Below are 12,768 nucleotides of genomic sequence, written 5' to 3' on the forward strand. Positions count from 1 at the left end.
TTTCCTCTCTGTGTATTTCTCATAATGAAGTTATTTAGTTCAGTAGTCCGATAAATCAATATTCGATATCCAAAATTATATGAAAATAACGCATATTTAAAAAAAAATGCAATTACTTTTTGAATTGTCCTGATTTTTGCTTTATCTTCTTTCTCCCTCTTTATTTCTCATGGTGAAGTTATTTAGTTCAGTAGTCCGATAAATCGATATTCGATATCCAAAATTATATAAAAAATAACACATATATAAATAAAAAATGCAATTACATTTTGAATTGTCCTGAATTTCGCTTTATCTTCTTTCCTCCCTGTTTATTTCTCATAATGAAGCTATTTAGTTCAGAAGTCCGATAAATCGGTATTCGATATCCAAGATTATATAAAAATAACAAATACAGAAAAAAATTCAATTACTTTTTGAATTGTCCTGAATTTTGCTTTATCTTCTTTCCTCCCTGTTTATTTCTCATAATGAAGTTATTTACTTCAGTAGTCCGATGAATCGATATTCGATATCCAAGATTATATAAAAATAACAAATACATAAAAAAATGCAATTACTTTTTGAATTGTCCTGATTTTTGCTTTCTCTTCTTTCCTCCCTGTTTATGTCTCATAATGAACTTATTTAATTCAATAATCCGAAGAATCAATATTCGATATCCAAGATTACATAAAAATAACACACATATAAATAAAAAAAATGCAATTAATTTTTGAATTGTCATGAATTTTGCTTTATCTTCTTTCCTCCCTGTTTATTTCTCATAATGAAGTTATTTAGGTCAGTAGATCGATTAATCGATATTCTGTATCTAAGATTATATAAAAATAAGACATATATAAATAAAAATGTAATTACTTTTGGAATTGTCCAGATTTTCGCTTTATCTTTTTTGCTCCCTGTTTATTTCTCATAATGAAGTTATTTATTTCATTAGATCGATAAATTGATATTCCATATTCAAGATTATATAAAAATAACACATATATAAATAAGAAAATGTAATTACTTTTTGCATCGTCTTGTATTTCACTTTATCTTTTTTCCTCTCTGTGTATTTCTCATAATGAAGTTATTTAGTTCAGTAGTCCGATAAATCGATATTCGATATCCAAGATAATATGAAAATAACGCATATTTAAAAAAAATGCAATTACTTTTTGAATTGTCCTGGTTTTCGCTTTATCTTCTTTCCTCCCTGTTTATTTCTCATAATGAACTTATTTAGTTCAATAGTCCGAAGAATCGATATTCGATATCCAAAATTACATAAAAATAACCCCCATATAAATAAAAAAATTCAATTACTTTTTGAATTGTCCTGAATTTCGCTTTATCTTCTTTCCTCCCTGTTTATTTCTCATAATGAAGTTATTTAATTCAAAAGTCCGGAAAATCTGTATTCGATATCCAAGATTACATAAAAATAACACATATAGAAAAAAAATTCAATTACTTTTTGAATTGTCCTGACTTTCGCTTTATCTTCTTTCCTCCCTGTTTATTTTACATAATGAACTTATTTAATTCAGTAGTCCGGTAAATCGATATTCGATATCCAAGATTATATAAAAATTACGCGTATATAAATAAAAAAAATGCAATTACTTTTTGAATAACCCTGAATTTTGCTTTATCTTCTTTCCTCCCTGTTTATTTCTCATAATGAAGTTATTTACTTCAATAGTCCGAAGAATCAATATTCGATATCCAAGATTATATAAAAACAACACACATATAAATAAAAAAATGCAATTACTTTTTGAATTGTCATGAATTTCGCTTTATCTTCTTTCCTCCCTGTTTATTTCTCATAATGAAGTTATTTAATTCAATAGTCCGGAAAATCAATATTCGATATCCAAGATTATATAAAAATAACACATATATAAATAAAAAAATGCAATTACTTTTTGAATTGCCCTGAATTTTGCTTTATCTTCTTTCCTCCCTGTTTATTTACACACACATTTACACACACTATTTACACACACACACACACACACACACACACACACACACACACACACACACACACACACACACACACACACACACACACACACACACACACACACACACACACACACACACACACACACACACACACACACACACACACACACACACACACACACACACACACACACACACACACACACACACACACACACACACACACACACACACACACACACACACACACACACACACACACACACACACACACACACACACACACACACACACACACACACACACACACACACACACACACACACACACACACACACACACACACACACACACACACACACACACACACACACACACACACACACACACACACACACACACACACACACACACACACACACACACACACACACACACACACACACACACACACACACACACACACACACACACACACACACACACACACACACACACACACACACACACACACACACACACACACACACACACACACACACACACACACACACACACACACACACACACACACACACACACACACACACACACACACACACACACACACACACACACACACACACACACACACACACACACACACACACACACACACACACACACACACACACACACACACACACACACACACACACACACACACACACACACACACACACACACACACACACACACACACACACACACACACACACACACACACACACACACACACACACACACACACACACACACACACACACACACACACACACACACACACACACACACACACACACACACACACACACACACACACACACACACACACACACACACACACACACACACACACACACACACACACACACACACACACACACACACACACACACACACACACACACACACACACACACACACACACACACACACACACACACACACACACACACACACACACACACACACACACACACACACACACACACACACACACACACACACACACACACACACACACACACACACACACACACACACACACACACACACACACACACACACACACACACACACACACACACACACACACACACACACACACACACACATATATATATATATATATATATATATATATATATATATATATATATATATATATATATATATATATATATATATATATATATATTCCACGAAAGAACGAGATATATATATAAAGAATATATATATATATATATATATATATATATATATATATATATATATATATCCACCGTTCTTCGTGGAAAGTACACCATGAGATTCAGCATATCAGAGAACAAGACTATAGTGGTTTCTAGACCTAGTCCACAAGACTTTGGAATTTGTTGGGATTTTTGTGTCAGAAAAAAGATCAGAGATGTGTTTTAGATTTGTCGTTTTTATTCAGGAGAGATATTGTCGAACCAATAGACATAGAAGATCAAGACAGGGCTCATTCGAACGGAAATTAAAAGTTCTGTAGTAATTTTTACGTGGCAAAAAAGACTTTTAGGGGGTAGCTAGCTCGTCCCCCACGCTTTTTTCCAAAAAGACACAATAATCATTTTGAGATAGCCATATGGTTCAACATAGTTATAAAGTCCGAAAACCATGTCTCTGGGTAGGAAATTATCCTCCCCCCAGGGCCCCTGGGGAATGGACGGTAGTTTATGCTTTCTGCCCATTGTTTGCGTATAATATTTGTTATTTTTATAATATTGCGTATAACAACTGTACATTGTTTGCGTATAACATTTTTGCGAGAAGAAAGATCACAAAGGCGTGTATATTTTTTTTTCTCCAGGGGTGATCGTATCGAACAAGTTGTTCTAAAAGATCAGGAGAGGGCTCATTTGATCGGAAATCAAAAGGTCTAGTGCCCTATTTAAGTGACCAAAACTATTGGAGGGCAGCTAGCCCCCCTCACACGCCCCCGTTTCTCCTAAGTAGACTAATCAACACTTTGAGATAGACGTTTTCTTCAGTAATCCCTTTGGCCCCCCTGGAGAGGGCTGCAACCAACGAATTTTGATCTGTTATTTACAAATAGTATTAACTAATGGGAAGTAGAAAGACATATTTTGGGGTGAACGGATTTTTATGGAGGGGGATACATTGGAGGATTCTTACATGGAAGAATGTTTCTTCGGGAAACATAATTTCCGTAGAGGGAAATGTTTCTTCGGGAAACATAATTTCCGTAGAGGGAAAGCCGGGTTTCCCGGTATTATTTAAAAACGATCAGAAATTAAATAAAAAAACAAGTTTTTTCAACTGAAAGTAAGGAACGACATTAAAACTTAGAACAAACAGAAACTTTTATGGGTACTTGTTAAGAATCCAGTAGTCACGCGAGAAAGACTGTATCGAGAAAGACCGAGATGCTACAGGAAAAATAGGTTTTCTCTGCCTTGTGAGGTGTTGCTCACTCCGTGACAAACATTTAAACTTTAGTTTTTTGGGGTTGAAGGGGCAAGAAAAGGTACCTAGGTTAGGTTACGTATTTAATATATGCCCGGCTTTACTTTCCCCCCCCTTAATATGCAAATATATAGCCCAAATTTGCATCTGAACTATTATATTTTCATCCTATTTTATTTCATTAGAATTAACAAAACTTCACTTCTCGCGTGACTGCTGGATTCTTAACAAGTATTTTGTTTTGTATACGGAGGAGGGTTGCCCCTTCCTCAGTACTTCATTATTTACGCTAAAGTATTTTTTAGATATTTTAGGAGCTTATTATTCTAATTAATATAATTAATGAAAAAATCTAAAAACTTCTAAAGCTAATATAATTAACTCATTAATAATCATTAAACAATTTATAATCGATAATATAAATAGTCTAATTAATGTTACATTACTCATTCTTAAATAATTGGAACAAGAAGTCAAACTTTAGCGTAAGGATTGAGATATTGAGGAGGGGGCAACACCCCTTATATATAAAAAATTTTGTGTTCGTTTTAAATATTAATGTTACTCCTTATTTTCAGTTGGTTTCTTTTTGAATCTACTGTATAAAGCAGCACTATTCTAATTTACCTGATTATCTACAAAATTTATCTTATTATTTAACTATATAATACAACCTTAATTTTAATATTTACTATTAAAAGAAAGGAAGAAGGGTGTGTGATGAAAACGATGAAGTTTAGCCGTTTATTTATTCTTCCTTTCAGATAAACCCTGCATTTGTGCAATTACCGACAATGGCAACGCTGCATTTCTTGATCCATTGTTGACAGAATTCCACAATTGGATGAAATCAAAGAACACAACTAGAAGTAAATTTAGTGCTGCTTTCCTTCAGGTCATAACAAAAGAACACGAAATCTTGATGCAAAGCCTATCCAGGACTAGAAGTTTTTTGGAATCAAATGCATTTGATGAAAATAAAGGAGATTTACTTTATTTGAAGTTAAGTTTAACGCCACAATTACGCCATAGCCACATTGTGGTTACATTTGTTGGTAAAACGATAAACAATATTTACGAAAAGAAGAAAAAAGACGTGGTGCCAGTAATATATTTTGTTTTCTAATTCGTGGGCTATATTCCTCTTTCGAACATAGTGTTCATGATTATCCTATCACAATTTATATTTTCTTTTTTGAAATTAGAAAGAACAAAAATTGAATCAACAATTTTATTCATCCATGCATCTATTCTATCTATAGGCAGAGTAGTAGAAAAACTGTATAGGAAAGTAGGGAAGCCCTTTCGACTCCGAGATATACATAATTCGGTTATCAAAAGAATATATCTCCACTAACGGGTCAATGACCCCATTTTCAAGGTCGATTTATTTGTTGTTTCTAGGTGTATTGACTCCGGGGCGAAGTTTGCACATGCGCATTGAATTCTAACGAGGCGATGTATTGATCCACCCGAGAGAAAGTAGATTTCTGAGAAATTGATTTACATAATCGGCGGTGAATTATTGATCCACGAAACGGGAAAAGAATCACGTGTTTCTTTCTAATCCAATGACAGAGTCGGAAATATTAGCGGGACAGAAATACAGATAATACAAGAAGAGGCTTTTTGGTATAGTTGTTATTAGTATGAGAATAGAATTCAAAGGAGGAAGAACAATTTGACATTACTCATTTGGACATATTTGTGCTGAGGATGAGTGGAATGTTTACCCTATTAGAAGTTGATAATGGAGTTGGCATCAATGATACAAGAACACCAAATATTGCGGTGGAAATCACGAGAGGATCACGGCTTTGTCTGGAATGGGATGAAGTATATGCAAGATATGTGATATCCTTGAGCAAATTTAAAATGGAGGATCAATTATGCTTCGCCGCAAAAGTTGATATAGCGCATGTGAATAGACTTCAATGTACTTTAAGTGCATTAGTGAAGCATATCGAAGACAATAAACTGTATCGCTAATTGTACATGTGTAGTATTATTGTTGTAATTATACAATAAAATTGTTTCGAAATCGAAAATGTTCCCTTTTTTTTGTTAGAATGTTAGGCTAACGAATCATGGTCAGTCTAGAGTCAGCAGTCAGAGTGATAGGATTGAAAAATGAATAAGTTATAGAAAGAGAGAATTAGATCAAATCTTGAGTTTATGGAAAAAACATTTGATTTTGGATGATGATTTTCTAGAGTTATCCCTTAAATGAAAGATATTCTCTCGAGAAACACTTGACAATATAATAAAAACTGATTCTCCTCCATTGGACTATTGTATGAAGCTTTTACGACGTGACTCAAATGCTTATACTCAATTTATTGATATACTTTTGAAAACATTGCCATAGATTCAATGTAGATGGCTCTGCCTTCGAAAGAGGTAGCGTCAAAGAGTTACTCCTTTCCCCTTCCTCCCTCTGAGTTGATCGAACGAGGATGATCAGTTTTGTTTTAGCTGTGAGAGAGTTGACATCGGAAACCGAAAAATGTTCTATCCATGTCCACTATGCATGTACACTCTTGGCAGTTGGACATCCTGTGAGAATTGTACAATTATTGATGACTATAATAAAAATTGTAAATTGTGTAATCCTTGTAAATTACATAGAGGCTATGCAGTACAAATTAAAGGATGTAATTCATGTCTTGAAGAGACTTGTGACTCTCACCCTAGAGGTTATCTATGCTCCAATTTTCATTTTGATAAATGTGATCAGTGGGAGAATACTTACCCCAGTATGATTGGAAAGAATCCCAAACGTGATTTTAGTTTATTTCTACGAGATTGGTATCGTCGTGGATTTAAATTATTCTGGGAGGAAGAATCTGGTCTACAATTCAACTGTTGGGGTAACAAGACACTTTGGTTTCTAAGTCATCGTTGTGACGACACTGCCTATTATGACTATTAACCACGTGATTTTTATTTGGCAGTTACTGAATGTGATTCACCATTTGAAAACACTGTATGTGATATTGCTTCGAATAGACAGATTGAAACTCGTGAATTTCATAATGTGAATGCAAATAGTATCATTGACTATACAAAGAGATATGACAAGAGTGAAGTTAAATTATACTGTAGCAAATGTAACCCTAACTTTGCAGCCAATCAAGATCAATATGCAGTGAATCCAAATGATTTACCAGCACTAGAGGTTCATGATAGTTGCCTATACACAGAAGAAGAAATCTAAAGTGAAGAATAAAGACATTGTTGTATAAACATTTGTTATTTATTAATGAACAAATTCGCATACATTTTTTAAGCACTTTACTCGTAGGGCACCGAAATTTATATTATACAGGTCTGAGAGGATATTTTCCACCATAAAGTCGTTCAGGCGTGGATTGTCTACATAAATGTTGAGAAACTGCTTGTAAGTATAGCCGCGACATTGGAACACAAAATATAGTAGTGCATGGAAGCCACAGCTTTTAGTCGTCAGATCCTGCACTCTCTTCCGATTTTGAATAATAGTTTTCCCACTGCTATCAATATAGTTGCTGATGTGTGGAGTGTAGAATGTATAGGGTAGGCCAAGAGGATCAAAAAATTTAATCGTTTTGTTGTTTGAAAGATGCAAAACCAATGACCCGTCTGCAAAGTCGACGGACTGCTATTAACAATAATTAGGGTATTGTTGACACTTTGAATTTTCCCAAGAAAGTCCGAGGGCAGACAATAGAATTTGTATTTGGTCATGTAGGGGTCCATATTAAATACACTGATTATTTCACTGGTGTTCATGGTGCTAAATCTAGTAGAACACTGCCTTCGGGAGTGATTTTCCAATAGGTTTCATATTGATTTAGCGAGATTAGTGCAATACTCTCAGCTAACGGGTCGGCAAATGTACACTCTAAACGCACACTCCCCGTACGTACTATACTCATATCCTGCGTGCCAGACAAATCGAATACAATGATACCGTGTGTTTTAGCAAACATTTCTTCGGTTATACTATTTTCAAATAGTTGTGAATCATGATCTAGGGTTTGCATGGTCAACTCATACAATGTTCTATAGGATTTATCAAAAGATAGATTGTAGAGTAAGATTCCATTGACTTTGCAGACAAGAGATGAAAGCCCAAACATTTCAGATTTATGTGGGCATCCAGTCCACGATCCTATTGCACTAGCGCTTTTTACAGATGCCAAGGCCAGTTTTGACGGAATTTCGCCATTGATAAAGGATGAGCCGGTGAAGGTGCGTGACCCCATGGCAATATGAGGTTGATTGGTGATTGTATGAGGAACAAGTAGTTTAATATTATTTCCACTGACTCTCAGTTTTTCCACTGCCAAAGCAACAAAAGTCATGACCTGTTGTTTGCGTACATGAAGCATTGCCGAGGTGAGGGAGAGAGTTACATCCCGATTGCCAGCAAGTTCTTATCTCAATATTAAATTGGATGGTGCAAGCGTCAATTTTATATTCACTTTAATATTGGGTGGTAGCCATTGGGGTATATTAAATATTTCATAATATATTTTTCCAACTAGAAGTAATTCACTAGTTGTAGCATTTTTAAATGCATCTGTACTATCAGTATTAGTAATATATTCATATCCATTGGAGATGCCTCTCAAATTCTTGTATGACTTGGGTGCCATCAGCATGAATTGCATATAGCTTGTATAATTTGAGAGATTGTTGCTTGTGCTCACCAGCGTGCCATTGATGTAGACACTGATTTGACGAAATAAATAATGCAATATACAATTTTTATAGGATATTCCATCGGCAAGAATTGGTGGATTTCGGGACTTTCATTTGTAAATCTATAAATGTCGAAGACATTTCCGTAAAGTAGTCTTCATTGGAATACATTTGAAAGTGGATATTATTGGAGAGGGGTTGTTGAGGATAAAATTGTTCATAGTATCCGTTTTTCACACTCACATCAACATTTTCTGCATTGAATAGATTCAATGAGGAGGTGACTGAAGGTTGGGAATCCTTATGCGGTAGGTAGGACATCTTAGGAAAAGAAATCTAGTTTTGATCTAACAATTCTCTTCCTGGGGCTTTTTCTTCTATTGTTTACTGTACGTGTCGGCTTTTTCCTTCTTCTCTTTGACAGGGATGATGTCTTTCGTTTCTGACCTGAGTAGAGACTGATGAGTGATGCATTGTTTCTCTATCTTTTTCAATCTTTTCCACTTTGTTTTAATCTCTCACCAAGGGTTCGCGCACTGGACCTAAGATTTTTCGAAGCACTTTTTTTAAAATCCTTGCCAGAGCCCCAATCGTATAGTGTTGAGGATGCAAAATCTGTTGCAGCCGGTACAATATATTTTCTAGCCAGAGGTAGTGCAGAGCGAAACAGCTTAGCAAACCAACTGCCAAGACCGTAGCCAGACATTGACGAGCGACCTTTGTAATAGTCCATTCCATTGCCCTGCTGTCTTGGGCCAAGAGTTTTAACATAGCAGTCAATATAGGACAAATGAATACTACTTTTCTATTAGACATCTTGTTGTTGTTGAATGATGGGTCGAAAATGGCATGTAATCACAGCCAAACCTTTTGATATTGCTAGGGGATCACCTAATTCAGTTCTTAGTGTTAACTGAAAGAGTTCCAAATAGGAAGTGTTTACGGGAATATACTGAAGATGCTTTATATTATAGTGGTGAATATGTTCTTGATTGGTTTTTCGTTCAAGAAATCGTAGGAGGGGAACATTGCTATTGCCAACCCGGGATGTTTCCACAAATGAAGCGTAGAGAAATATACAAGTGTCCGTGGAGAAGGCAGGCAGGTAGTCATCAAAAATGAAATTAGTGTTTCCGGCAGTTTTACCGTTGATTATATTGAGCTTAAAGCCAAGAACATCATTCAGAATATCATTGAGAATAACCTTTTCATCAGCAATGGGTGAACTAATGTAGATCTTGCCCTCCTCCTTTGTATAGTTGAAATGAAAAGCTCCTTTTTTACGAGCAGAATTTTTTTTATTAATAGAACGACATAAATCATTCATATAGGTGAGTTCTTCATAGGGTAATTCAATATATGGATAATTCATCCAATTGATCTTTTGAATTTGTTCTGGATCATCTGAGGGTGGCGGCAGCAAATCATAGGGTCTAATTTTTATTTCATATTTACGATCTTTTCTCAGGATGTCATATTTATTTTTGAGAATACAGTCGACAAGAGGCACATCATACGCGCCGTCGAATTTGATGTTAGGGGAGAGTTTCGTCCAAAAATCACTTGTTTTATTCAAATCATTATAGAAGGGATCAGAAACATTTGACATGAAAGTCAAATAGAAATCATTAGCCATTTTTAATATCTTCAACACCGGCCCAAGAATCAAAACCTGACTTGTAATCTAGCCAGTGAACAAGCAACTTTTTCTTGCCCCTACCAATAAGACTCTTTAATATCTATTCAATTTGATAAAATTCACTAGTGTTTCTAACTTTTTGCAGTTCATATTCATAAAAACCTCCGAGAATCTCATCATCTTTGGTGTCTCACAGTCGATATGTCGTGGGTGTAGTGTCTAGGATTTTGGACACTTTAAAAAGTTCAGTGCTCCATAAATAATTCCCCTTTTCAAAAATATTGGTGGTTCTATTAATTTGAACAGTATCACCAACATTGAATTTTTTCTTTTTCTTCTTATTGTCATTGGAATATTGCTTTAGAAAAGCATCAAATGTATTTTCACTGCAATGAACATCCCGAGGGCTTGAGTTGGACAGGGATCGATGTGGTCGTTGGTTATATATTTCCATGATTTTATCTAAATCATGAATAAAAGCGGCAGTATTTTTCAGCGTACAATATCTTGAAATTAATAGACGAATCGTTCTTATCAATCATTCAGCCAATTATCGGACTGTGACTATGATAAAGTGTTTTATTATATTTCAATAGAACCTTTTGCACATGAGGATTAACAAATTCGCTACCGCGATCTGATTGAATTTTTCTATAGCAATCCTGTTCAAGAATATTTTGTAAAGCCTGAGCAACTTCAACACCTCTCTTTGATTTCAATGGAATGGCATAGGCATAGTGACTAAAAACACTGATTGCCACTGGAATATATTCGTATGGTGCATTGTGACGCCGTTGAATCACGTCTAAAGTTAAAAGATCAGTTTGCATTATATGCAGAGGGAAAAAGGCTTTAGTTTGTCGATATTGTTTGCCACGAAGCCTGCGATTCCGATGCAGTGTGTAACTCGGTTCATTTTCTAGATACTCTTTTGCTTTTTAATGAGCTGCCATCTATGTTAGAGGCAACTTTAGAAAGTTTTTTGGGAGAAATTAGACCTCCCGCTTCACCAATATTTTTATAGACATGCTTCAGAACTTCAACCATTTTGAACGCAAACACGTAGTGCAATGTCCATTCCCCTTTTGCACACTCGATGGTAAATCAATCCGTCGTCGCTTTTGACTAGCCACCATCGTTGGTGTTATAAAATCATTGCTGCTGCTGCTAGTATTTTCCAATATTGAATCATCTTCTTTTTTAAATGGTGGTGTTGTCGGTGTTGTTGGAGGACTATATTCTCTTAGTTTCTTTAGAATTTGCTTATTGCCAATAAGACTTTTGGGGAAGTTTGATACATTTGGAAAGGCGTATAGATTATTATCAAAGGATAAAAGGCCTTTTAGGATTCGTCACCATATCACAAATTAAATAAACTAGATTATAACTTTTTCCCGGAATTATAATTCGTTTCCCTGCGCTGTCAACTTGAACTTTATCATCAGTTTCCAACATGAGATATGCTAATACTCTTTTACTCTGTTCGCGATAGGTCACTGGCAATAGGTTTCCAATTGTTGTCACTATAGAATTCAATTTCTTCTCCCTTAACTGCACTGCAGAATTTTAAGAATATGTTTCCTGTTTGGAGGGATCTGTGACGATGGCGGTGGATCGCTCACGATAAGGTCTATGATTGTCTACACGTCGAAATTCACCTTGAAGTAAAACTATCTTTTTGTCAACAGTAATGTTTTCATCATTCATGAATTTGCTTAGATTGTCTTCAAACTGATCCACGGGCGAGAGGACAAGTTCAAATGGCGTCAATTTATAGGGTTTAGCAATTCTCTAGAGAAAACTGTTTACAAGTCCTGCAATTATTGGCAGTAACAGTGTAAAAAATCTACCGCCTGCTTGAAGGAGACGGTTTCTTTTAAAAATTTTCACTTGTTTTTGCAAGCCAAGGCACGTACAGTGGAACGATGTTGCTTTGTCTGTTGTCTAACACCTTCTGGCAAGTGTATATTGCCCTCAGTTAAATTTAAACA

General features: G+C 35.4%; 2 protein-coding genes across 2 annotated transcripts in view; both read left to right on the forward strand.

The window, feature by feature from the left end:
* Tim23 (translocase of inner mitochondrial membrane 23) overlaps nt 1-12,768 on the forward strand; it is a 294,534-nt gene that overhangs the window by 147,597 nt on the left and 134,169 nt on the right. The window lies entirely within an intron of this gene.
* The window catches only part of LOC148939628 (uncharacterized), a 28,215-nt gene that overhangs the window by 4,596 nt on the left and 10,851 nt on the right, over nt 1-12,768 (forward strand). Inside the window, exon 3 of the mRNA XM_089107233.1 lies at nt 5,217-5,557. Coding sequence (XP_088963359.1) covers nt 5,217-5,557 — 341 coding nt within the window. The remainder of the gene's footprint in view (nt 1-5,216; nt 5,558-12,768) is intronic.

The sequence above is a fragment of the Artemia sp. Qi Xiang Cuo genome, chromosome 21, assembly GCF_049724085.1.
Source record: "Artemia sp. Qi Xiang Cuo chromosome 21, ASM4972408v1, whole genome shotgun sequence".
Classification (NCBI taxonomy): domain Eukaryota; kingdom Metazoa; phylum Arthropoda; class Branchiopoda; order Anostraca; family Artemiidae; genus Artemia; species Artemia sp. Qi Xiang Cuo.